The 24,856-nt window shown below is 57.1% G+C and overlaps 1 protein-coding gene across 5 annotated transcripts in view; it reads right to left on the bottom strand.

Annotated features, from left to right (window-relative positions):
• HSPA12A (heat shock 70kDa protein 12A) overlaps window positions 1-24,856 on the bottom strand; it is a 122,153-nt gene that overhangs the window by 6,958 nt on the left and 90,339 nt on the right. For 4 of the 5 annotated variants that reach the window (XM_012723512.1, XM_012723510.1, XM_012723511.1 and 1 more), the window contains 9 exons: window positions 20,859-20,944; window positions 18,851-18,978; window positions 16,513-16,699; window positions 14,495-14,599; window positions 11,167-11,283; window positions 4,378-4,549; window positions 1,968-2,054; window positions 1,338-1,442; window positions 413-671 (listed from right to left, as the gene is read on the bottom strand). In XM_012723512.1, coding sequence (XP_012578966.1) covers window positions 413-671; window positions 1,338-1,442; window positions 1,968-2,054; window positions 4,378-4,549; window positions 11,167-11,283; window positions 14,495-14,599; window positions 16,513-16,699; window positions 18,851-18,978; window positions 20,859-20,944 — 1,246 coding nt within the window. Of the gene's footprint in view, window positions 1-412; window positions 672-1,337; window positions 1,443-1,967; window positions 2,055-4,377; window positions 4,550-11,166; window positions 11,284-14,494; window positions 14,600-16,512; window positions 16,700-18,850; window positions 18,979-20,858; window positions 20,945-24,653; window positions 24,676-24,856 lie in introns of those variants that run through there. The other variant, XM_004680407.2, reaches the window with a different exon arrangement.

The following is a 24,856-nucleotide window of genomic DNA, read 5'->3' as shown; positions in this document are numbered from 1 at the left end:
CAGGGAAGCAGGATCTCCAGAAGCCCACAGATACTGTCCAAGTGATGATGTGCCCGCCTGCTATTGTGGACGTGGGGAGAAAAGCAGCAACCAAATGGCCAGCCCCAGACCCCCCATTTCATAACGCTTATGTTCCTGAGGTGACACTTACTCAGTACCTGCCACGCCGCAGGCTTTGCCAAATCCCTACCACATATGGACTCATGTCAGCCTCACGACAACCTTTTGAGGTAAATGGAATTATCGTCCCTACTTTCCGATGACAAAATGGCAGAACAGAAAGGTTGAGTCACTCACCCAAGGTCACACAGCAAGTGTGTAGGATCGGAAGCAGAGGCCAAGTCCCTCCCTCCTCCCCATCACAACCACCCCTCTCCCCCGGAATTTCCCAAGCCAAGGGTGAGTCACTCACTTGCTTTTCCTCAAGGCATGCTCCACGCTGTGCCCGCGGAACTTCTTGTAGTAGTCGATGAAGGAGAAAGGGAGGGTGATGTTCAGAGGGTTGGTGCGGTCGGGGGCAGCGGCCCTTTTACGCGACTCAAAGGCAATCATTAAGTCGACCCAGGCTGCCGGACGCTTGATTTTGAATTGTTCGATAAAATCCTCTCCAAATATTTTACACAGAAGCTTTTCAAATTCATAGTCCACTCCTAGGGATCCGTAGGGGCCACCTGAGTCGAAGACAAAATGGGAGCCCGCTGTGTTAACAAAGACCGTCACGCGCCGAGCCCCAGGCGGGAGAAGCCCCCAGCTCTGCTCCCCTGAGTCACAACACAGCTCAGACGTGGCCTCGCGTGCAAGCTGGCTTGCACTAGGCACTTTAAGGCCCTCAAGTTCTTCTATTTCCGCATGCAGAAACCTTCGCTACAGAAATCACGTGTCAACAATCCTCAAAATCAATTCTACTTTCAATAAATCATTCCCAGTGTCCCACAGGCATCTTCTGGTCTTCCTGCCTGTGAAATCCAAGGGCGGCTTAGAAAGCCAGAAGGTCTCCCCAGCCCCCACGACGATCTCCCCCTCAGTCCGGCCTCTACCACGGAAAGATCTGCTGCTGTGGCCACCCCAACCCAAGCCTGTGTGTCCTGGGAACCCCATAGGCTGTTTATCCAAACCACAATCACATCCCTGCAGAACTTCCAAGACAGAATCCCTTGGCCAGGATCGGAACCAGGCTCATTTTATGCCAAAACCCAAATCACAATAGGTTGTGTTTTCAGTAACACTGTATTTTGCTCTCACACAGGCAGCAATGTCCTGAGTTAGCCACGTGCTGGTGGTCCCGAGAGAATGAACCGCTGAGAAGTCTGGAAGGAGACGGTCCTGCAGGGTCTCACCTGTTGCTTTATACAGTTCTTTAAGGTGTCCCTCAGGTAGCCGTATCTGATGCACTGTCAGGTCTACGGTGCCACCGCCACTGTCCACCACCACATACTTGTCACCTGGGACAGGAACAGTCATCCTTTACACAGATGGCTTCTCCACCCCGCCTTTGAAAGGGCCCGGTGGGTGGGACTTGGTAAACCCAGCCAAGTGACATCGACACCTCTTATTAGTGCAGTGGTGTTGCTAATTAACACACAGTGAGTTACTGGAGACTAAGGAGAATGCAGTGAGGTCTGGTTAGCATGGATGAGAAAGGACCTGGAGGGGTGGTCTTTAGGACCCAAACACTCATGTCACACGCTGCCGCAGACCCAGCATGGGAAAGTGGGCCGCTCCCTGCCAAGTTAATTGCACCTCTTCCTCCAGAAGAGGGGGGTTCCAAGTCCTATTTGTCTATCTGGTCCACATGATTTCAGAACATGCAGAACCAAGCTCCAAAGAGAGCTTTCCCCACTCCCTGGAGCAGTGGTCTTGATAGCCAACTGATTTGGAATATTTTTCTCAAAGTGCAAGAGGAGGAAACAGGAATCCGTTTTGTCAGCAGCACACACACGTGAGTCCAGCAAGGGCAAGAACGCTACCTTCCTCCAGCTCGGACCAGATTTCTCCTATGACATTCTCCACCAAAAAGGTCCGACTCTGCCGATTACGCCGTATGTGTTCCTTAGCTAGTGGCCGACAGAAAGAAAATGACGGGTGAGAAAGCATGAAAAAGCGACAGTCACCTGCAGTCATGAGGAGGCTTAGGGACAGAACGGTTAGCACACATGATCAGGGTGACTACATCAACACAGCCCTGGGGTTGCGGGGCCTGCTCTTCCCGAAGAAGCCACTTCCGCCAGCCAGCCTCCTCACTCATCTACGCGGCAGCTCCGTGCTCTGCCTTCCCGGACAGGACATGTTCCCGCGGTGAGATTCACTTGGGCCAAGGCCTTTGGGGTGAGGGCGGGGCGGGGCTTAATAAAATGGGCCCATTTCCTGGCTTCGCTGTGCAGGGAGAAAGCTGTCTGCCGCGAAGCCCCCAGTGTGCCGGTTAAACAACTTCACCTCAAGGAACTTTGTCTGCTCAGGGAACGTGTGGTATGTTTTCCTAATTTGCCTCCTGGGTAAGGGCAGGAGAGCCATTCCCTGACCCAGCTGAAGTCAAGATGCGCTTCAGCCACAAGGTGGCGCTTCTGCGGCCGGTACCACCTGGTTCCTGAGGGCTGAGGCATTAACTCCGCGGCGCGCAGCTAATGGAACAAGATCTGGGCTCGCAAGAAACCCTTTACTCATTCCAGCCTCTGGAGTGAAATACAATGGCCAGCCCTTTGCGGGGTCCGTAGGGTTGAGGCCACGACAGAGAAAGGCCTGGGGTCTCACTAAGGCCTGCAGGGTGCTCCTGATCCCTGTTCTCCAGGTCTCCCTTCCTGCTGGGAGAGACGGTTAAATAAGACTGAGACAGACCCTGCCTCCCTGCCCCTCACAGGTGGCGGCCATCACGTGAGGCTTCCAAACCCAAAAGGACCCTCTGATGCTCAGGCCAGGGGTGTGGGCCACACGCGAGGCCGGGAACCCAGAGACAGGCCTCGGGGCGGCGACCAGGGGCATTTCCCCTCTAGGTGCCTTAGGAAACGCTGAGAAGAACTGCAGGGGAATTGGCCACTGCCCAGATGAGTGTCCCTGGACAGCAACTGGGCGGGGCCGCGGAAGACAAAGCCCAGCCTCGCCCAGCCAGCGACCGGGGGTGGCCACAACACGCGGAGGGAGCGCTGGGAACCTTCGTGCACAGACTCAGTGGCATCAAGCTCGTGTCTGGGTGCCGCGGGGTGGGCAGGCATGGCTAGGAAAGGCAATCACGCCCTCAGGTTTAAAGGGGCAGCTGGCCCCATTCCTTCCGGGGCAGTCAGATGTGGGGGCTCACAGCCCTGGAAGGCTGAGCAGCAGCCTGGGGACACTGAACATGGACGCTGTCTTGGGGCTGCGCCTCAGACTCCAAATCTGGCCTCGAAGCTGCAGGACGGGGCCGCTGGGGCAGTCTCCCTGGGAGGAGGACCAGAAGCCTGGGGGAGCCGCTGCGCCAGTGGAATGTGCCTGCAAGGGGCGGGGGCAGCCCCAGCGCCTGGGGAGAGCAGACAGCCCCACCCCCAGGACCAGGGAGGCTGCAGGACACAACACTGGGCTCAGCCCTCTGCTCCTGGGCCTGGGCCTCCTGGGGCAGCATGAGGCAGGGCACAGGGGACAGGTGAGTTTCTGCCCCAAATGGAGGCAAACCTGCTCCCCCACAGCGCTCCTGGCCAGCACCCTTGGTCGTTCCTTGTGACCTTGACCCTGAGCCAGGGTGTGTGCAAAGCCAACGGCCCCAGTTTGACCGGCGGAGTGGTACATCTCAGGGGAACAGTCCTGGGCCAAGACTGTGGCCAACTTGCATCCAGGTAAGTGTTAAAAGGGAAAAGTTCCTAAAACACGTGCCGGGGTCTCTCTGGGCTCCTCCCCGGGGCTAAGTGAGCAGCCAGGGGTCAGGAAAATACAGCCCTGTTCATCTGGGGCTGACACTCTCGCTCGCTTCACAGCAAAGACACATCATGAGCTCATCACACACAAAGCGGCCCCCGTGAGTGAGTCAACAATAAATCAACAGTCTTAATGGAGGAATTAATAACAGGCAAGTGGGATTAGATTAAGAAGCAGTTAATAGACAAGAAGGATGAAGAGCCTAGTAAAAGGCAAAGTCAACAGCAGCTCTCGGGCAGCCCAGCCCTGCTTCCTCAGGTTCCTGGAGAGAAGCAGCCCCCTCCTACGGCACTTGGGTGGTTGAAGAACCAGAGAACCACGGCTGGGTGCGCGGGGTTCCTGGCAGGGGCTGGGCACTGGGGCAGGGCCCACGGGGGCTCAAGCTTCCTCTCTGGGAGGATGGCATTGCAGCACCCAGCGCCTTTCGCTAATCCGAGGCAGAGACACATGCAGGTGGGAGCGGGGCGAGCAGGGAGGGGGAGAGAGAGCCGGAGGTACCCTGTGCAAACCCGGCTCCTACTGTGTCACTGGAGCTGTACCCATTGACCGCCGCCTTGCTGCTCAGCTCGATCATCTGGTGCAGGCGCAGCTTCCGGCAGTAGATGGAGGCGGCCTCGGGCTCCAGGGCAATGATGAGCTGCTCCGAGTTCTCGGGGGAGGCCAGGCCTGCCTGCAAGACAGAAGTGGAGGCTGGACCGGGCCCCTGGGCAGGCCCACGCAGAGGACCCGATGCCTTATGCTGACTCCCAGGGAAATTCCTTCCACAGGGCTCTGCGGAACTTGAAGTCAGGGGTGATCGGAGGCTGGGCCCCAAGGCAGGCACCCAAACACCCCTATGCCAAGTGAAACACATAAGCACTCTGGGTCATGGGAGGTCTTGCTCTAGGGGCTTGCTTGGCCCAAACTGGGGAGCAGAAAGCAGGCCAAGGCCCCCAAACCTTGAACCAGCAAGCCTAGCAGGAGGCAGGTGGTCTGTTTCAACATGCCTGCAGTCTGAGCCGGGGCAGCAACCCCCACGCTCGGTGCTTGCTTTGCTGGCTACGGAAGTGCCGTGGCCAGCCCTCAGATGCCACTCAGCCTCTGCTGGGCGGGGCTCGCCTGGGGAAAGCGCCTCCTAGAGCCTCACTGGGGCGGGGGGCCAGAGGGGGGTTCAGCCAGAAGTGATCTCACCTGCAACCTTCACCCCTGTAACAGGAGCACCCCTGTGCTCCTGCTCTGTGGCTTCAAGCACATTCTAGTCATGGCACTGCCGACCCAAAGAATGGCCCGTTCCGTGGGCTGCAGACCCAAGCGTGAGGCCCTCGGGGAAAGCAGCCTCTAGCCTGGCCTTGGCCCCAGTTAGGAGAAACTCAAAATAGGTGGCCTGGCTCCCCCATGCCGTGGCCTGTCCAGGCCCAGCTCCCACCCAGCCGTGAGGACGGGGGAAAGCGAGCCGCCCGCTGGGCCTACAGCCTAAGCCTCTCAGAGCCGGATGCAGAGCGGACTTGGAGGAGGTTGGCCCTCGCTGGAGGCTCCGTGGCTTCAGGGCGCGTGGCTGCCGTCAGGTCCACTGAGAGGCCAACCAGGCCTGGGCCTGGCTGGGGACAGGAGGCTGTGATGAGAACAATAGCTCTGGCCTCACGAGGCGCTGTCTGGGCCGGTCACGGGGCTCGCCCCTCTCACACCAGGGCGGACCTGGCCAGGTGGCGCCGCTAGCCCCTTGCTCTGCTTTCCCCGGGCCCCTTCAAGGTCACCCCTTGAGCTGGGCTGAGTCAGTGACCTCCACGTCACCCCCTCGTCAGGGGCGGGCGTCGCTCCCGGCCTGCCCCTCCGGCCCCCATGACCCGGCAGGCACTGCCCCTCCCCGGCTCGTTGCTCCCCAGCTCGTTGCTCCCCAGCCTGCTCCTGACGCCCCGGGTCTGGGGACTGAGGTTGTCCCTCTTCTGACCCTGCGTCCTCTGTGTGACACTGAAACAAACTTCAGTGAGAATCGTCCCCTGGTGGGTCCTCCCTGCTGGCGCAGCGGGGTGGGGCACAGCACTGAGATGCTGAAGCCACCGCAGCACCAGTTTGACTCCCCCTCTGGAGGTGGCCACAGGGCGCGGCAGACCTCTCCTGACCCGCCCGCTGCTCCCTCAGCAGTGGACTTCATGGACCTGCCTGCTCTGCTCCCCACTCTGTCTCTGGTGAAGCCTCTCACCGCCCCTGCACCTCTGGCCTGTACCCCAGTTCTGTATGCACAAATACATAAATCTTTTTAAAAAATCACCCCATGGGGTTCACCTCCCTCTGTGGGTGCCTGGCTGCTGGGGGACCTGTGACCCCGTGTGGGTGGCTGTGTCTCCTGTCAGAGGATGACCACCTGCGTGGTTTTGACTCATCACGCCAGAGGCTTCTCCACACAGAGGGGGAAGCAGCAGATCCAGCGCCCTGCCCTGCCCAGCCGCCCCGCGGTCCCAGCAGGCGTTTGGCTGTGAACTGTCTGTGCAGAAGCCAAACCCAGACAGCTCAGCTCTGGGCGGCTGAGGTGCCCGTGTGTGACTGACAAACCAAGGAGACGAGCCCCATGGACAGCCACCGACCCAGAGCCCAGCCTTCCCCCAACAGCAAGGGCCATCCCATATGGGGGCCATCCCTGCTGGGCTCCCTTCTCAGCCAAAGCCTGGACCCTTTTCCACAGGGGGTTCTCTAGCACAGACAGGCAGCAGAGGTGAAGCGGACCCTATATTGGGGTGGGGGTGCCCGCATTATCTGGCAGAGTAGCCCTGAGCTGGTGCTCGAAGCTGCCCCCTTCACTGTCCTCAGCTGGAGAGAGGCCACGTCCCCTGCAGCAAACTCCCAAGGAGGCCCCTGTAGGAGCTCGGGGTGAGAAAGGAGGAAGTTGTCTCTGGACAGATTCAACCGCAGGAGGGCTCCAGAGCCACGGTGGGCACAGAAAGGAGTGGGCACAGCAGAGCCAGAGGGCCAGGACACAGCTGCTGGTCTCTGGGCGGAAGGGACCAGCGCCGGAGAGAGGCCTCGCTCCAGCGTGAGCCCGCTCTCTTCCCAGCAGAAGCCAGGGGCCTGGCAGCCAGCGGGAGACTGGGGATCTCTGCTGGGTGAGGGCACCCTCTGGCTCCCTCTGGCATTGCTAGTTCAGCCGCCGGCTGGCATCTCCCGCTGCGGGTCTGCAGAGAGCTCCCCGGCCAGCACTCTGCAGGTTCTGCTTCCAGCCCCAGATGCAAGCAGACGGGTCTGGTTGCGGGCAAGATGGTGTTTCTCTCAGGGCAGCGGTAGCATGCAGCGGAGATGCTGAAGAAACAAACCGACCATCTGTCCACAGCCTCTACTGGCCATTTCCCGGCTCTGACGTGTCTACAGACACAGGATGTGAATAGGCATGTACCGCCCCAGCCGACTCTGGGGTCTGGCCAGCAGGAGCTCTCTCGTTCTCCTAGGGTGCTCCCCTGTGGTCACAAGCCCCACTGGGAGGGGCAGGTGGGCGAGAAAACCTCCCCCCAGGAAGGCTGGGGACACATGGGCGTCTCGGCTCCCCGGCTCTGCTGTGCTTCGGGAAAACCCCCCAGCACAGTGTCCATGGCCTAGGAACACAGCCAGACCAGCTGAGCGCCGCTGGCCGTGCTCCAGCGACAAGGGCCACGGCCACCCCGGCTGGCGTCACAGGTGGCCGCGAGTCCTGTTTCCTGTTTGATCACCTTTCACTGCAGTTTGCTGGGAAGGGCGGGCACATGCCAGTGACAATGTCATGTTAGATGAGGTCACCGTACTGGGGACAGAGTTTCTACTGCGCAGGGCTCTGGAACCTACCAGAGTGACACATTTTAGACAAAGAGCATCTGGAAATAGAGCGGATGCCCTCCAGGATCCAGGGGTGAGCTCCCCTTTTGAGTCTTTTCTGAAGCCCTGGAAGAGGGATCCACTGATTTCCCTGCAGCCCTCTGAACACCCTTAGAGGGTGTCCAGGTGGCCAGAAGCTGTGCACTCTGGTGGAGGAGGCTTGACCTACTTGCTCAACATGTACTTTAATGTAAGAGGACTTTTTGGGTTTTGCAGATGAAGTGTCGGTGTAAGCTTGATCATGAATCCCAGACCCCTGAGTGAGGGACCCCAGACCCAGCCACCCTGTGGGGATGCTGCACTGCCCCTCCCCCACCCTGCATCCAGGCCGTCCCCCACGCCCACCCCCACTACCAGTCAGTGGGAGCCTGAAGCCCAGCTTCTGTGGGGCTGTGGACCTGGGCCTCCTTCCCCATTGGCACATGAGGCATCTTCTAGCCTCCCTGAGCGAGTACCTCTCCCTCCTCTTCCTCTGACTCTTCTGCCTGTCCATCTGTCAGGCAAATGGACAACACTTTGGGTGGAAGGATCAGTGGACAATTTCCACCGTGCAGAAGGAAATGAACACCTGCCTCGTTGAAGGAAACAAAAAGTGACGGGCACACAGCTGTGGCCAAGTGAGTACCCTCGGGCCCCTGAAGCTGGCTGGCCCAATCCAGGGGTGTCCAGTGAGACAGAGCCAGCGGGAGGTAGGCCTGCAGACGAAGAGACTTTCTTTATAAGCAGTTGGTGCACACCGTTCTGAGGCTAAGTTCCAAGGTCTACAGCTGAAGGTACCTGAGCCCTAAAGCCTGAGACCCAGGAGAGCCAGGAGAGCTGAGCTATCATTCCCTTCTTCAGGCTGGCAGGCTTAAGGCCCAGAAAGAACCTGTGTTTCCGTGAAAGCCCAGAAGCAGGGTGAAAGGCTGCCCCGGTTTGAAGGCAGTCGGACAGGAGGCATTCCCTCTGAGTCTGGGGAGGCGCGTCTCTGTTCTTCAACTGATTGGACACGGCCCACCCCCCTCAGGGATGGCCCATCCACCCACTCATTTAACTGATGTAAATGTTAATCTCAACTAAAGTCACCTTCCTAGAAACACCCAGAATGTCTGACCAGATTTCTGGGTTGCCTTGGCCCCGTCAAGCTGACACATAAAATCAACCATCCGAGGCATTCATCTTCCTTACTCTGTGCAGTAAAGAGGGGGAGGAGGGAGAGTTGGAGAGATGCTAATTCTGGTCACATAGTAGCAAACTTCATTTCCATTTTTTCCCTGGTGACTCTCCCGAGGCCAGGAGAACAGGCCGAAGAGAAGTCGGCAAACAGTGGTGTCCCAATGTGCCCTCTCTGGCGTCTGCCAGAGGTGCCAAGGCTTTCAGTGGACTCATCGCTCAGCTTCCAGCCACTTGAGAACTGGCCCATCTTGGCCCCTGGACATAAACCCCTGGTGCACAGAGACCTGGGACTGGCTTGTTTCATGAGCCAAGACGTGAAGCACAAAATGGCCCCACCACCTTTCAGTCCTGTCAGCGATGTAAAAGGCACACAAGGATCAAATCAGGGGCCCTCCCTGGTGGCGCAAGGGGTTAATGTGCAGGACTACAAAGTGTCCGCAGGCGCTTGGGCACCAGTTCTATCCCCAGCAGGGGAGGTGACCCACAGGGCGCAGCAGACCTCTCCTGACCCGCCCGCTGCTCCCCTCAGTGGTGTAGTTCAGTGGACCTGTTCTGCTCCCCACTCTGTCTCGGGTGAATCCTCTCACCCCTCCTCCCCATACGTCTGGCCTGTACCCCAATCCTGTATGCATAAATAAATAAATCTTTAAAAAGAAGAAAGGATCAGAATTACAAAGGGCCAAAGAGTAGCTGCCAATCACAGAATAAGACAAGAGTTACCCAGCAAGAAGAGACTAATCTCGCCTACACTGTGTCTGGGGTCTTCAGAAAGCGAACTCCACCCACTCGTGCTGGGGACGTGGCCCTCGTGGGAACCGCAGCCCTTCGGGGTGTCACTTGCTCCCTCCAACCCCCGCGGACACCACGCCCCTGCCTGGTGCCCTCCGGGGTGCCCCACCCGATGTGAGGGGCCTCTCCCCCCACCTGCTCAGAGGCAGGCCCCGGCCCAGCTGCCACTGTTCTCTTTTGGGCTAAAAATAAGAACTGACCCTTTTCCGGGTCACAATTTCCTGGGGTTGGAAAATGAGCCAAAGCTCTGAACCCAGAAGGTCCTTCCTGGGAACACCCAGCGCTGCCGGCCGCCTTCCCTGCCGCCGTCCGGGCACCGCTGCCCGCAGGCCACACTCCGAGCAGCAGGCCCGGGGGCCTGAGACAGCCAACCTGCCTTTGTGAGCCTTCCTTTTCTGAAGAAATTGCCTCTCTGGAACCTCCACCCTCTCCCATCATCCGTATAAAAACAAGTCTATTTTTGGCAGCTACATGGAGGGAGCCAGATTCTCACGCTGAACAGAGGAGATGTCTGGGGAGGGGAGAGGAGGAAGGGAGAAAGAGAGGGCGAGGGAGAGGAGGCAGCGCTCATGGACTCTACCTGCATGGAGGGAGGCCCAGGAACTGCACACAGACATCAGGGCTCCCCACTCTGCACCCGCATCTGACTGTATCAGGGCCTCAGGCTCGACTCAGTGGGGGTTTGGGAAGGGAAGGTTCACACAGATCAGCTCAAGGTCAGAGTCTGCCCCTGGAAGTGGGCAAGCTGTGGGCTTGAGCCAGGGGGCAGCGCCACCCCCACGACCTTCCCAAGCTCAGCACGGAGAGTGGGGCCAGCACTGGGGGGACGTCCGTGAACCCAGTGTGACCTGGCAACTCTGTCCTGGGGCTCAAACGGCAGGTCAGCATGAAAGGCTGTTCTCACCACACAGGTGCCCCTCATGGAAGCCCCTCAGAACACTGTTGGCCAACGGGGAGAGCTGGGGCCATGAGGGTGTGTGCGGCAGGTACGCGTGGGGCCCGGGATGGCTGGTCATGGGCAGGGGAGCCTTGCTGACCAGCGCCTGCCTAAACTCCACCACAGCCTTCACGCTGGCACCTGCCTCCTGGAGGGTCGGCAGCCCCCGCCCCTCGGGCGGTGACATGTGACTGTGCGTGGACGCAAGACCCAGCCGTTCATCTTGCGGCTGCCTGTGCGGCTCCAGCCCACAGCAAACTGACCGCCCAAGACACCGTCCACCCTTTGGTCCCGCCTGACTCACATCTTTTTCTTGAGGAAGATCTCACTGCCTTTCACTCAGAAAAAAAGTCTCAGAAATCGCAGCCAGAGACCTCCAGGGGGAGAAGGAAATGGACTGAACCATCGAGAAAGCCCAAGCAGGACTTCCCTGGCCCCTTCAACCCGTTTCTCCCTCAGGAGGAAACAGAACAGGAAGGCCCCTTCCAGACGCCTGCCTATGGGAGCCCCCTGGCTGCACTCCAGAAGGCCTGTGGGGGCTGGGGAACTAGAGGGTGACAGCCAGCATGGGCCCCTGGGCCTGCGCTCACCTGGTAGGCGGCCTGCCTCATGAACTGCTTGGCCGGCTGTTTCCAGATGGCGGGCACCGTGATCACCCATCTGACGTCAGCGTTCTCGAACTCCGAACCCGCCTGGTCGCTCAGCTCCTGAAGTCGAGGGAGAGGAAACAGGTCAAGGGCACTGCAGGCCCCCTGGGGTTTCCCTGCCCTCCAGGCTCCCTGGCTATGAGCTCCCCAGACTGTGCCGCAGCGTCCAGAACTTACAGCTTGGGGCAACAGGAGGCTGATTCCTGCGCATTCGCCAAGCAGGGGCTCCCAGCTGCTCCCACTGCCTGCGTGGGCCTGCAGGCGGGAGGCAGGTAGACCAGGGCCTCTGGCCACCTGCTGTGCTTCGGGCAAGTGGCCACCTCTCAGACTGCTTCCTCACCTGTACAGCACTAACACCTAGCTCCTGATGTTGTTGGCAGGAGTGATGGTTTTCTAAGAGGCCTGTTCCCGAGGCCATGCTCTGCGTGAACCTTACTGATTTGGCACATGTATCAGCTCCAAGAACCCACTTGAGAAGCCTGTTAGGGCTTTGGCCTGCGTGGCTGGGAAAACTAAGGCTTGACCTGTTCAGTGTCTCTTTGGAAGCTACTCGGCTAAAAAGCGGCACAGCCCAAGCCCGGCCTGACTCTAAAGAGCGAGGTCTTGATGAAATCATAGGACGCAGCCTCATCCAGAACCAGGCCTGGCCCACAGTCACATCCAGGACCAGGCCTGACCCACAGTAATGCTTAGCCCCTGGTGGGAGCAGAGGGCGCTGGTGATCTCTGTCCTCTACCTGGATGCCAGCCCAGCATCCGAGAGGACCTCCTGGCAGGAGGGGAAGCTATGAGTCATCCTGCCCTTCACTCTGGCAGAGGTCACATCACGTCAGCAAGGCTATGCTCCTAAGTGGGGAGGGTGGGACTATGGGAGGCTTCTACCGGATCCATGTTGGCTAAATATGTCTCTGGAATACTGCTTGGACTCCATGGGGGAATAAAACACCCTGCAGCGTCCCCGGCAAGACTGGATGAGAACACAGAAGGTCCGAGCAAACCCCAGAGATGCTCACTCCTTCTCTCCCCAGCTCCCCTTCCAGAGCCACATGCACCCCCACATCTGCAGTCCACCCTGCACACGCTGGGGGCATGTGTCAGAAAGCAGACAGGCTGGGTTTATCCTGGCAGGTGTCTGATTTTCATGCAGTTTCACGAACCCTTTTCCTCTTCAGCTGGACATGGGTCCACCTCTCGCCCTCCTCCAGGCCCCAGCAGCCTAATTAAACTCTGTTTGCCAGGTCACTGCCTCCCTAAAAGCAAACTCAGCCCTGAAGCCTCTCCTTCCTGCCTCCCAGTACTTACACTTTCCCTTCTTTCCGGTGGGAAGTCCCCTCCTCGGCCCCTCCCCCCGTTGGCTTCTTCCCATCCCTTTCTTCCTGGCTTTCACGCTTCCCAAGTGGCACACTCCCTCTCAGCCTCAGCCTCAGCCTCCAGACAAACCTGCTCAGATCCGGGCCACTGCACAGCTCTCACCCACATGCCTCTTCCACCAATTGTGGCCCTCAGGACCCGGACCCTGACCCTGACCCTGACCCTGACCCTGACCCTGACCCTCACCCAGACCCAGACCCAGACCCTGACCCTGCCCCTAACCCTGACCCTAAACCTCAGGACCCTAACCTTTACCCTAAACCTCAGGACCCTAACTCTGACCCTGACCCTGCTCTACTCTGCGTGTGGCATCTCCCTGAATCCCTTGATGAATTCCTGTTACCCAAGAAGCCCCTCCCCTTGGCATCTGAGGTTTCGAACTCACAGCTGGCTGTTTCTGTCCATCCCCCAAGCCTCACCCGTTCCCACTCCGAACTCCGTGCTCCCCGTGGCCATCTGCTGTCTTTTCTTTCTCCTAGAACTGTTCTTGTGCCATTGAACAGCCAACTTGAAATACCCCCTCTTCCCGTTGCTGCCTGGGAGGGCCCCTGCCACCTCCTACAGGGAGCCCTCCCTGCTGCAGGCAGTCTCTGCCTTCATCCACACCCAGCGACCCCTCACGACAGCGGCTACCCCCAGTCTGAGTTTACTCCTACGGTGCCAGAACTGTGTGTAAACCTGGCACCTCAAAGTACTCTAAAGGAAATACATGTAAATGGATGAAAGTGGTAACATGCTCCCACTTTCCCATCTCTCTCTAACCCTATTTCTGGAATTCTAGTCTATTTCCATTCTATTTACCGTATTTCTAGAACTCACCAGATTTCTTCTAGTGATCACATTACCACGTTTCTGGGGTTCCCAGTTCTTTCTGGCTAAAGCTCTTTAATCATCTGACTTATACCCACGCATCACTGCGCCCGGGGTGGGGGACACCAAGTGGATTAATCCACTTTGAAATGAAGTGGATTCCACACCTGGGCCCTCACTGTGCACACTCTGCAAGGGTGGCCGGGGGTGCACACAGTCAGCTTCTTCCATGGTCTCATGGTGAGGGGGTGGAGGGAGCAGTCAAAGCGGGAGAGCAGCAGCAGCAGCCAGTGTTACCAGACACCGGCCAGGCACCGGCCGAAGGAAGTACTTCAGGTCAACATTTATAACATTCCCTTAAGGTAAAACCACCCAGGAGGCGCCTGCCTGCCTCTTCAGACTAGGAAAGTGGGTGCCGGAGGGAGTCAGCACCTCACCCAGATCCCAGAGCTGCTAAGCTGTCTCCTTTCTTTTTTGTTATTTCATGGATACAATTTGCCTACTATGTTACAGTAGACAGTTCAGTGGGTTTTAATATGTTCCCAGGTCATGCAAACATCACATTGGCTGATTTCATCACCAACAAGAAGCCCACCCCCTGGGGCAGTCTCTCCTCAGTGCCACCTGACAATCGCCCAGCTACCTCTGGCTTCACGGGTTGGTCTACCCTGGACCCCCCTCACACGTGTGGCCTTCTGTGACAGGCTTCGTGTGCTGATCGTGTCCTCCTGACTCTCCAGGCCGCAGCACGTTTCAGAGCTTTGGTCTTTTTCATGAGTGACTAATATTCCCATCGAGTTACCCATTCATCCACTGTGGGCAGTCAGGATGTCTCCGTGTTTTAGCTGTTAGCTGAACAGAGCTGCTATACACTAAGTACCAGCTTTTGTGTGAATGTTTCTTTTCATTTCTCTTCGGTTCCCACCTAGGAGTGGGACTGCCGTGTTTGCACTGTTTTCCATTCCCACCAGCAGCAGAAGGGTGCCTCCTGCATTCGCAAAGTCAACCTCTACACTGCCCTCAGGCTGTCCTTGCCGCCCTAGCTGGCATGCCGAGCCCCTCCAACCAGCGGGCACTGGTACTCATCCTACCTTCAGCGCCTGCTCCTTGAAGTACTGCAGGGCGTAAGCAAAGATTTCCAAGGCCTTGACCTTCTTGCCATTTGCCGCTGTTAAGTCTGTGTCCATGGTCAGGTCCTGTGGGGAAGGGAAAGGACAGAGTAAGAAGACCAGACTCTGCCCCGGGAGCTGCGGCTTAGAGATCTGGGAACACATGAGACCGCTGTGGGTTTCCCAGTGTTTGAGGGAATGGGAACCCCCCCGAGGGTTCCCACCTCTGTCCCATAGGAGAAGGAGGCCGTGGCTGTTCCTGCAGCCCCTAAACCCACTTCTCCCTCCTCCCTCTTCTCTCTCTCTCTCTCAGCGTCAGAGCTCAGGAAGAGAGGGAAAGCAGTCAGGGCCATTGCCAATAAGAACTACAAGCGATTTCCACAAGCGGACAGAACTGGCCCCCTTGGGAGCCCCCCTAATGGAGTTCTAAATCATTCCGGCTGCATGATCCTAAACAGACATGACACTCTCATTTCCCCACTGAGCTGCCAGCCAAGTCCCCAGAATAGAAAACTCCTATTTCAAGGCTTGCACAGTCCTGGGCCAGATCTCAGGGAGCCGAACATTACTGCCTCCCTTTCTCTGCCAGAAGCTTCCACAGCTGCTCAGTGAGCTCTGGTCCTTGGGCGAGGCTGTCCATGAGGGCCCAGATGCTGGGGGACTGAGGCCATTCAAAAATGACAAGGTCCCCAGAGTGCGGGCAGAGAGTGTGAGTCTCGTATGAACAAGAATGGCTGCCGGGGAAGGTATCAGAGGGGCGTCTGGGTGTCCGGATCGGCCCGGGGTTGGTATTAGGCTTTGCCTGCAGGGTGAGAGGGCATCAGCTGCTAAACCGGCCTGGCGGAGGATGTCAGTCTCCTGCCTGCCACCTGCACAGATATGACACGCACGCCTCCCACCCCAGGTGTCCCATGGGGACACCCACCACCCCCCTGGGGGTGCTTCCACCTGCACAGGGCTGTTGCTCGGCCTGAACCCCATGGCGGGACAGAGGATGCGCTTCTAGCACAAGCGTGTGGGCATCACAGAGAAAACCCCAGCATGAGCACAGAGCCTCGCGGGCAGGTGCCGGCTGCGGGGTTTCCTTGTAACCTGTGTTAACTGCTGCACACTGCTCAGCAGACCCAGGGAAGCAACTGAAGATGGGGCAGCGGGATGTACTGTCAACCAGACATGGTTCTGTGTGGATTCTTTGAGTCGTTACGACATCCACGTGAGAGGCACCATCAGTGTTTCCAACTTTTGATAAGGTGAAAACAAAGTACAACGAGGTCAAGAGACTTGGATGAAGGATTTAAGCCCAGGCTGCCTGGCCTGAAGGTCGAGGTCTTAAACACCGTCTCTAAGTACCGAGAGTCGAAGAAAAGTCATGGGGTAAAATGCTTCCATTGGAAAACCTGCACTCTGCGGCCCAATCTTTCCCACAAGGCCTGGGGAGGGGCCGCAGGGACTCAGACATCTTGCAGGACCCCAGCATGAGGGAGTGTGGGAGCAGAGCTGCTCTGGGTGTTGGGCTCCAATCATTACGCCTTCCTGCGCCCCTCTTCCAACACAGAGGTTCACGGGCCCCTCGTCACTGGCTGTTATTTCCACGCTGGCTAGTTTACAACAGATACTGCTCTGGGCCCCTGGTTGTTCTCCAGTCCCCAAGTTCCTCCTCCAGGACCCCCCAATCTCGCAACAACCCAGCAACAGAAGGGAGAGCTCCTAGCACGGCAGGGGCCCCAAGGCCCAATGTCCAGTCTCTGGCCAGTGTCCACTCTGATGGGTCAGCTCCAAGGCAAGCAAGTTGTCCAATGTGCTATTTCCTGCCCGTACAGGCATCTGAGAGCACCGGGCATCCCACGAAGGGTTCCAGCTGCCTTCTAAAGTCCAGATAAATGGACCTGGCTCCCGCATGGGAGGAACCCGAGGCCGCCCTGGGTTGGAAAGACGCCCCAAGGCTAGAGGGTCGTTGTCTCTCAACAGCGAGGACCTGGGGCCAGGCAGGGCACACTCACCCCAGTAGTGTGCAGCTTCATCTTGAACTTCTCCAGGTACAGCCACTGCTTGGCCTCGGTGGGGTCCAGGTCGTGGTAGAAGTCCCTGGCGGCATACCCGAAGCTGTGGAACTTCCTCTCGGGAGTCAGCAAGATGGTGGTGGGGGTCTTCTGGTTGGACACCCCGGGGTCGCCCCCTTCCCATCGCCTGCCACCGAGGAAGGCAGAGATGACAGGACATTAGTGGGGTCCCCTGTCTGAGCACTTAGTGTCTGCACGCACGCCTGAGAGAAGTGGGTGCAGCTTATGGCGGCCGCTGCAGGTGCACCCCGGTGCAGCTGGTTGAGTAGCGGCTAGAGGCCCCATTTCAGCCAAAAAGAAACAGGAAAGGGCCAAGCAGCGAGGCAGGGGTCAGCACGGGCTCCTCCATATGGGTGACAGCCGCAGCGCAGGGGGTTGAGACGGTCACTGTGGAGGGTGTGAGGGGATTGCAACCTGGAGCTCATGCGAGCAGCAAGAAAGGAGGGTGGGTAGCCTGGGCCCCAGGGAAGCTTCCTCCACCTCTCAGATCGAAAGGAGGAGGCCGGAAGAGAGCGGGGGTGGGCGGCGGGGTGGGGTGACTGGACGCTTCTCCCTCTTTGGGGGCCGCAGCGGAGACGCCAGGGCTCCTGAGGGGTCGGGGTGCTCTCTCCCCCGGGCCCTGACACCCTCCACCCTGCCACTGGCCAGGTGAGTGGCCGCAGGTGGGGAAGACCCTGTCCTTCTGGTGCATCTCGGGGGGCTGTGCTCACACCTGCTCCCAGCACCTCATTAAGCTCCGTGGGCCGAGCACCCAGATGGGAGCCAACGCCACCCTGCTGGCCCCCGCACAGAGGGGCCTGCACCTCCCTGGCTGGTTTCCAGACAAGCTGCAGGATTCAGGCTTCTCGGCGGGAGCCAGAGCCCCGTGGGGACCCCGCAGAGCGACAGGATGAGCCCGGCCAGGGGTGCACGCCACACAAGGACTCCCCATTACTGCTGACACTGACCTTCCAGTGTTAGCAGAACCCCTGAGTTTTTTCCTTCTGGTTTCTATCCCTTCGTCTCTATTGAAATCCAAAGAACCAAACCTTCTTGCGGGTAGCTTTGTCAGCGTGTGTCCTCGGTGTGACACGTCCCGACAGACGTCAAATCCAGGTAGAACAGGTAGAACCCCTGCAGACTCTCACCATGGAGTCATCTCACAATAGCCATCGCATTGCGAGACCCTCAATTCTGCCAAGTTCAAAGTTATTTTCTGGTTGGTTTTTGTGTTCCATTGTTTGACGACTCCTTGGAAACACTATTTTTTAAAACAACCTATGTAGAATCTGCACACCCTGATTCTCGTGTTTAATAGCGTGTCCTTCTCCGCCGGCTTCCCCAGGCCCAGCCAGCAGAGGCAGAACCTGGTGGGGGAGGGGCGGAGGGCCACGCTGCCATCAGGCTCCGCTGGAGGCATCAGGGGCCGGTATCCCCAGGTCTCTGTCACCTCGCAGGACTTAGATTTCAAGAGGAAATGCAGGGCCTGACCCACGGTTGGGTGGGGAGCACTCATGTGTGAAACAAGCCCTAACAAACCGCTTCGCCTGGGAGCGACAACTCAGTGCAAGGCTGACTCAGGGGCATCTTCAGAGTCAGGGCTTTGGAGAACCAGGGGGATCAGGCCCTGGCTCCCAAAGCTTTGGGGGCTGCAGACCTGCAGGAAGGCCAAGGGCATCTGGGGGTGCTGACGCAGTGCCAGGCTAGCCGGAGTGCAGCGGGCAGTGGATGAGGTGTGGACGGGGTGAGAGGAGGCGTGCAGCTGCTGTGCGCAAGGTGGCTGCGGAGACGGCATGTCCCTGGAGACCCGGGGCAGCCCTGAGAAGGCGCCAGGCTTTTCTTAGCCCTGGCACGCCATGCTTCCTAATGCTGCCCTCCCACGACCTCGCTTCGCCAGAGAGAACTCGCTCCTTCCGGCTTGGTAGGAAATCTCATCTCACCGCACACGCACCTGTGAGAAGCTGCTGGCGTAGCCCCACTTCGCAGATGGGGAGGCTGCGAACGAGGTTTGCGGGGCTCAGCGAGACACTAAGGTGGTGCGGTGATGCAGCACTGGCACCTGCATGCCACCTGGCCTGACGCCTGTCACTCAAGCGGCAGGCAGGACTCAAGCACACTGCCCAGGCCCTGCCTCAGACCGACAACCCTGGAGTTAATCTCTCAGGCCAGAACTGGGGCCCTGGGGAGTGTGGCTTGCCCAACCTGGCCCGTGAGTGTGGCTGAGCGGGGGCAGGATCCAGGCCTCCCTCCCCTGGTCCGGGGGGTGCCGGCCTGCACTCCCTACCCGCAGCCTCCTCACCTCATCACGTGGATGCACTCTGGCTCCTTGGTGAAGCTGTACGCGTAGCCACTGGACGTGGTCCCGAAGTCGATGGCCACCACCACCAGAAACACCTGCTGTTCTGAGACGCTGGGGTCGGCATCGTTCTGCAGACATAGCCAGGGACAGGGTGTGGGGCAGAGTGGCCCGATTTGGCTTTCACACAGCTGGTGCCACCCTGCCCAGCCAGCAAGCAGAAGTTCAAGTCTGCCGTGAGCTTCGGGGACAATGGAGGTGTGCGGGTGCAGGGCCAGGCTGACCGGCTGTGGCTCCCACCTGCAGCTTCCCTCCACCCACCAGCTCACTCACGGCTGGGCGCCCGGCGACACAAGGCTGCCAGCGACCCCCCCTGCCCTCAGTCCCTGCACAGGCCTCTGGTGACCACCCCCACTCGTGTGCCGGGTCCTGCCGGTCCTGCCTCGATCACACAGGACCCTGTCAGACCCGGCTGCAAGCCAGTGGGCCAGGCCATTCCAGGTTCCAAAACCTCTTTTCAGAATTTTCCTGCATTTCTTTTTCAAAATGTTTAAAGAAAAATAGTCATGTTTTTCTTTTATCAGGCCCTCATCAAAGCTACTGTAAAGCAAACGGGGAAGAAGGGACAAGCTGTGCGGGAGGGAGGGTCCAGCTCTCTCTCGGCTCACCATCCCCGCACCCATGGGGGTGCCCCAGCTGGTGGGGTCGATTCGCGTGAGGAGATCGTGCATGCAAGAATTTGTCTTGCTCTCCCAGCCTTATTCACTCAGCAAAGTGCCAGATCACCACATCAGACACCTTCAACCTAGACACTGGGGTGTCGCGATGTCAATTCCATTGCAATAAAGCTGGGAAGCAGGAGGAGGCGGACTCTGCCTCAGAGGCCTGCATCCAAACTCGACACCTGGGGCCGCAGCCCTGGGGTCCCCAGGGCACCTTCCGTGTGGCTTCTGGCCGCTAACCCCCAGTTCAGAGAATACATGTCGAGTGTGGTCAGGTATCCACGGACTCAACATCTGGAGCAAACGTGCAGACTCACGCTAGTGTCCTCAGCCAGGAGGCTGGACATGGGGGTGGTGCCGATGGGCCTCCGCCCTCCTTTTCGAAAGCGCTGTAGCTTTTGAATACTCGCAGAATTAAAATTGATAAAATCAATAGACTGCAGCTTTGGCAGAGCAGGCGTGAGAGCCCACCTGGCTAGACTCCCGTCAGCCCCCCAAGGTCATCCCTGAAGGTCTGGCAGGGAACTCTGGGGACCTGGGGAGGGCCTGGCCTCCTGGGCTGCTACTCCCAGGCGCAGTACCTGCAGTGTCAAACGGAGCAATTCTCTCAAAGTGGGGCATGCAGCACCCAAAGCCTGGCTCCAAGTTCGTCTCTGGGGGTCCTGCTTGCAGATCTGAGCAGCTCACCACCGGCAAAGCCGCCTCTCCCCGGGTCCTTTTCCTGGGCTGGCTACAGTGCACCCCTTTCAATGGCTGCGCACAATATTCTCTTGTCATGGGGAATGGGTGGGGTCAGACCCCAATCCCCGGACCTCTCACTGCCAGCACACCCACCTCAGCCCTCTCTCCAGCCGCTGCAGGAGTGCTGTGACCCCAGATTTGGGGCACAGCAGTTACTGCCGTTGACAACACCATGTTTCACGGATCCACAGCCAGATGGGGCCTCGCTGTCTCCAAGCTCTGAATCTTTAAAGGGCTGACTCCCCCACCTGCTTACTGCGCCCCCACCCCCACTCCGCCACACCTGCTCTTCCTACCCACCCAAGCCACTGACTCCAAAGTACCAGCCACTCCATGGAAGAAACCCCTTTCGAGCTCAGCATTGGGGGGGGGGGGCGGCCGGGAAGGGGGGATGATAGAGGGGAGTGAAGGAGAGCTGCTTGGCAAGGCTCAAGAGCTTGTAACAGGGCAATATAATCCCCCCAGGAATGAAGGTGAGGGGCTTCGAGCTGCACAGAGAGCAGATCCAGAACACAAAGGTGGTCAGCACATAAGCACGCATTCCTTACCGCAATATGGGAAGGGGAGAGAGGTGTTATTCCTGTGTCCCCCAGACTCCGGGCTGGAGATGAATATGCAGATGTGGGGGCCGTTTCTGAAAGGAAAAACAAAGTACAGGCCTTTAGCAGAGGCGCCTGGGAGCTTAAGCAGGAGGAGACAGTGCTCCTGCAGAGATGAAAGCGGTGGCAAAGGCTGCAGCCCACATATGCAGGTGGGGTGTCCGGCTCAGCACCCCTAGGAGTTGTATTGTATACCTTGATAGAATGAAGTGTTCGTTTACTAGCAGTGACACCAGGCCTCTCACCAAACCTCTTGGCAGACACTGCCCACGCCCCAAAAGCCACAGTCCTGCTCATGCTTCTGCAGAACTGGCTTTAACCCTTGTGCTATCTTGAACAACAGCAACTTGCAGAACCATGAGGTGCCAACAAGCGTAGGTGTGCATTTTGTGGAAGACCATCTACCTCCTGCAGAGTCCCAAAGAGATGTAGCACTCCCCCAAAGCTCACCACCCCTACCCTAGAATAAAAGACATGACTGCAACTTCCAGAAAGAACTTTCTGGTTTAATCAATACATCACTTTCTCCTTCCCGCTGGCAGCAGGCTCCACCAGATAGATGATGGCAAACACATCCCTTTTCAGTGATACTGAGTGTTTCTGACATTCAAAAAGAAAACCCAGGGCAGACAGGTAGACGAGCCTGCGTGGGCCCCGCAGATGGAGGGTCTGCTGTTGTCTGTCCTGCTCTGGGATCATCACACACACACAGACGCTGATTCTGCAACTTTGCAGGGCCCGTGGATCTTGCTCAGGAACGAGCACCCAAGAAGTGACACTGTCCATGGTCAGTGTTAAAAGTGCCCTGCTGCTCTCCTGCCCACTACCCAGGGCAGGCAGGGTTAGCAGAGCAAAATCTACAGGATCCCACTAGGGCCAATGGCCAGACCAGAACGGCTGCAGATAGATACCACTGCCCTGGAGGCTAAGCAAACACTGCTCCACTCTGCACACAGCAGTACCTGGCAGGAAGAAATGGATAATTTGTTAAGAGAACAGCAGAGAGTATACCGTGTCTGAGAAAGGCCTGTCTGCCTCCCCGGGAACCCCAAAAGCTTTTCCCCTAGGGTGAGAACTCAAACGGCATCACTACCATGGGTCCAGAAGGGCCAAGGGGCTGAAATGTCTCAGGAAAGATGGACTCGCAGTCTCCAGCCTACACAGCTGCCTCCCCACTCTGCTAATGGTCTCTGTTCCTGGTAAGGCTTGTTTTCTACCTCTGGGAGAAGGGGACAGAAGCAGGATGTACTGATAAGTAAGCAAATAAACCTTCCCTGGAAGAAGATACAGAATGGTCAACAAGCACATGAAAAGACACTTCGGGCCCTCCCTGGTGGTGCAACAGGTTAAAGTGCAGCACTATGAGGCTGTCCGTAGCCACTGCAGCAGGAGTTCAATCCCCGGCCAGGGAGGAGATCCACAGGGTGCGGCAGGCCTCTCCTGACCCGCCCGCTGCTCCCCTCAGCAGTGTACTTCGTCGATCTGCATGTTCTGCTCCCCACTCTGTCTCTGGTGAATCCTCTGATCCCCCCCGCACCTCTGGCCTGTACCCCAGTTCTTGTATGCATAAATAAATAAAAATCTTTTTTAAAAGATAGAAAAAGACACTTCACATTATTAGTTATTAGAGAAATGCAAAGCCAAACCACAGTGAAATATTATCTCGCAAGGCCTCCACAAGGCTGACTCTAATTTAGAAAATGCAAATGAGAAGTGTTGGCAAGCATGTGAAGAACTTAGGACACACACATATGTACTTATATATCGTGCACTCCACCAAACACATATGGTACAGTCATTGTGATCTATGCATCTAGCAAGAAAGAAATCAGATTAGAGGTTATTGGACTGGGTAGAGAGCAGAATGGGGAAGTATTGGTTAATGGGATAGAGTTTCTCTTTTGGAAACAGTGGTGATGGTCGCACAATACTGTAAGTGTACTGAATGCCATTGAGTTTTGTGCTTAAAAATAGTTATAGTGACAGATTTTATATTTAGATACTTTGCTACAATAAAATTTTTTTAAGATTTATTTATGCATACAAGAACTGGGGTACAGGCCAGAGTTGTGGGGGGTGAGAGGATTCACCAGGGACAGAGTGGGGAGCAGGACAGGCAGATCGACAAAGTATACTGCTGAGGGGAGCTGTAGAGAGGTCTGCTGTGCCATGTGGGTCAGCTCCCTGGCTGGGGATGGAACTCGGGAATGGAACTCGTCCTGCAGTGGCTTTGGAGAGCTTCATAATGTGGTGCTTTAACCCGCTGTGCCATCAGAGAGAGCCCTAAAAAATTTTTAATTAAAAAATCAACATGTTCATCTGGGAACGGGTGTGATTTCTGATTCCTATTAGATCCATGGCTCAGGGCTCTTCAAAAGAGAGTGGAGAATTAGCACCTCCTTTGCTAATTCCCCAGCACAAGGGCAGCAGGAGAAAGCCAGCCTCTCCACTAGGGGACTCAGTTAGAGGGTTCTCCCAGCTATTGGTGAGAGGTCCCTTGGGCAGCCAACAGGAGAGGCCATTCTGCTCGGGGAGGCACCCTCTGTCCACCTGCTACCTTGAAGGCCTGCGGCCATGTGTCCACGTTTGCACAGAAGGTCTTGGAACAAACCAAATGTCTAATTGCCCAGAAAATCTGGTGTTGGCAATTAGCAAACAAGCTATTATCTGCAGACAAACCATCCACCCCGCTGTCCACTTGGTTCTAATTATCCCATCACTCAGCCTGCTCAAAGCACACCCTGGGTTGTCCCACTGACTTGCAAAATAGTCTGTGTTCAGTCTCACTTTGAACACAGACCTCGGGGTCCCCAAAGACTCCAGGACCCAAGAGAACAAGGGCCTCCTCCCCACCCCCCTACAGTGTGCTGGCACAGGACCAAAGGAATCATGTGACTTGCTGACCACTCACTCAGCCAAGCCCACAGGCAGCTGAACTTAGAACTTTCTCTACCCACTCGAAATTTAAATGCAGCTATCTTGCACCCCATATCTATAGCTCCGTGTACCCCAAATCAAAGATCATTCACAGCTTAATGTGCATCAGCCCAGCACAGGAATATACAAAGTCTGTAACGGCAAGTTTGTTCTTAAGCTAGTATTTCCTTAGTTCACTGCTTCAGAAGTCAAAGTGAAGTTCCAAATGTCATGGGAAAAAGACAATGGAAAGCTTACTGGATCCCAAGCCAGTAGTCCCAACCGAGCTTGAGTGCTCTCGTCCAAGAGGTAAGTGATTTAGGAGAAACACAATTCGGTCAATGCAGTCTCATCCACTGGTCAGTGGGTACTTGACAGATCTAAGCTGACAGACGATGGAGAGAGTTAATGCAGAGAATGTCTGGTGCACGAGGTACAGCCAAACGTCCTGGCTGCCAGTTAATACAAAGGCCATTATCCACAGTAAGAAATACTGTCATTAATTGTGTTGCTGTTTCTGCTGCTCTGTAAAGCCGACACAGCAGCTGCCAGGAGTCGGCTCCCTCCTACGTGAGATTCCAGTTCCACACGCACAGGGAGACTTGTGCGGGCCGGGAACAGAAGAGAAAGGCAAAGCGGAAAGTCCCATGTGTATAGAGATTTCCAGAGTGCAGGCTTGGAAGAGAAAAAGAAAGTGGATGAAAAGAAAATCAAGACCCATCTGTGGAGGTAGGGAAGGCAGACAGATAAAAGAGCTCAAAAAACAAGGCTTTGCCGGGAAGTGTGGTCAAAGGCAGAGCCAAAGGGTCTGGGAGTTGGAAGAATTACCTGCTCCAGGGTTCCAGCTAGATGAAATAAAGACAAAGCAGCTTCCGTTTCAAGAGCTAAGGTGAAGCACAGTGACAGTAGGATTTGAGGATTTCACGTGGAAAAACACGGGCCATTTCAAGAATGCAAGCCACCAGCCACACGGCAGGCTAGCTGAGGAGGGCGAGGCCCTGAAGCTTTCTCTTAAAGGGACAGAGAATCAT

Source organism: Condylura cristata, unplaced genomic scaffold, assembly GCF_000260355.1.
Source record: "Condylura cristata isolate star-nosed mole 26May11 unplaced genomic scaffold, ConCri1.0 scaffold00011, whole genome shotgun sequence".
Classification (NCBI taxonomy): domain Eukaryota; kingdom Metazoa; phylum Chordata; class Mammalia; order Eulipotyphla; family Talpidae; genus Condylura; species Condylura cristata.
Note: the sequence above shows the minus strand (reverse complement) of the source record. Positions and strands in the feature narration are given on the sequence as shown.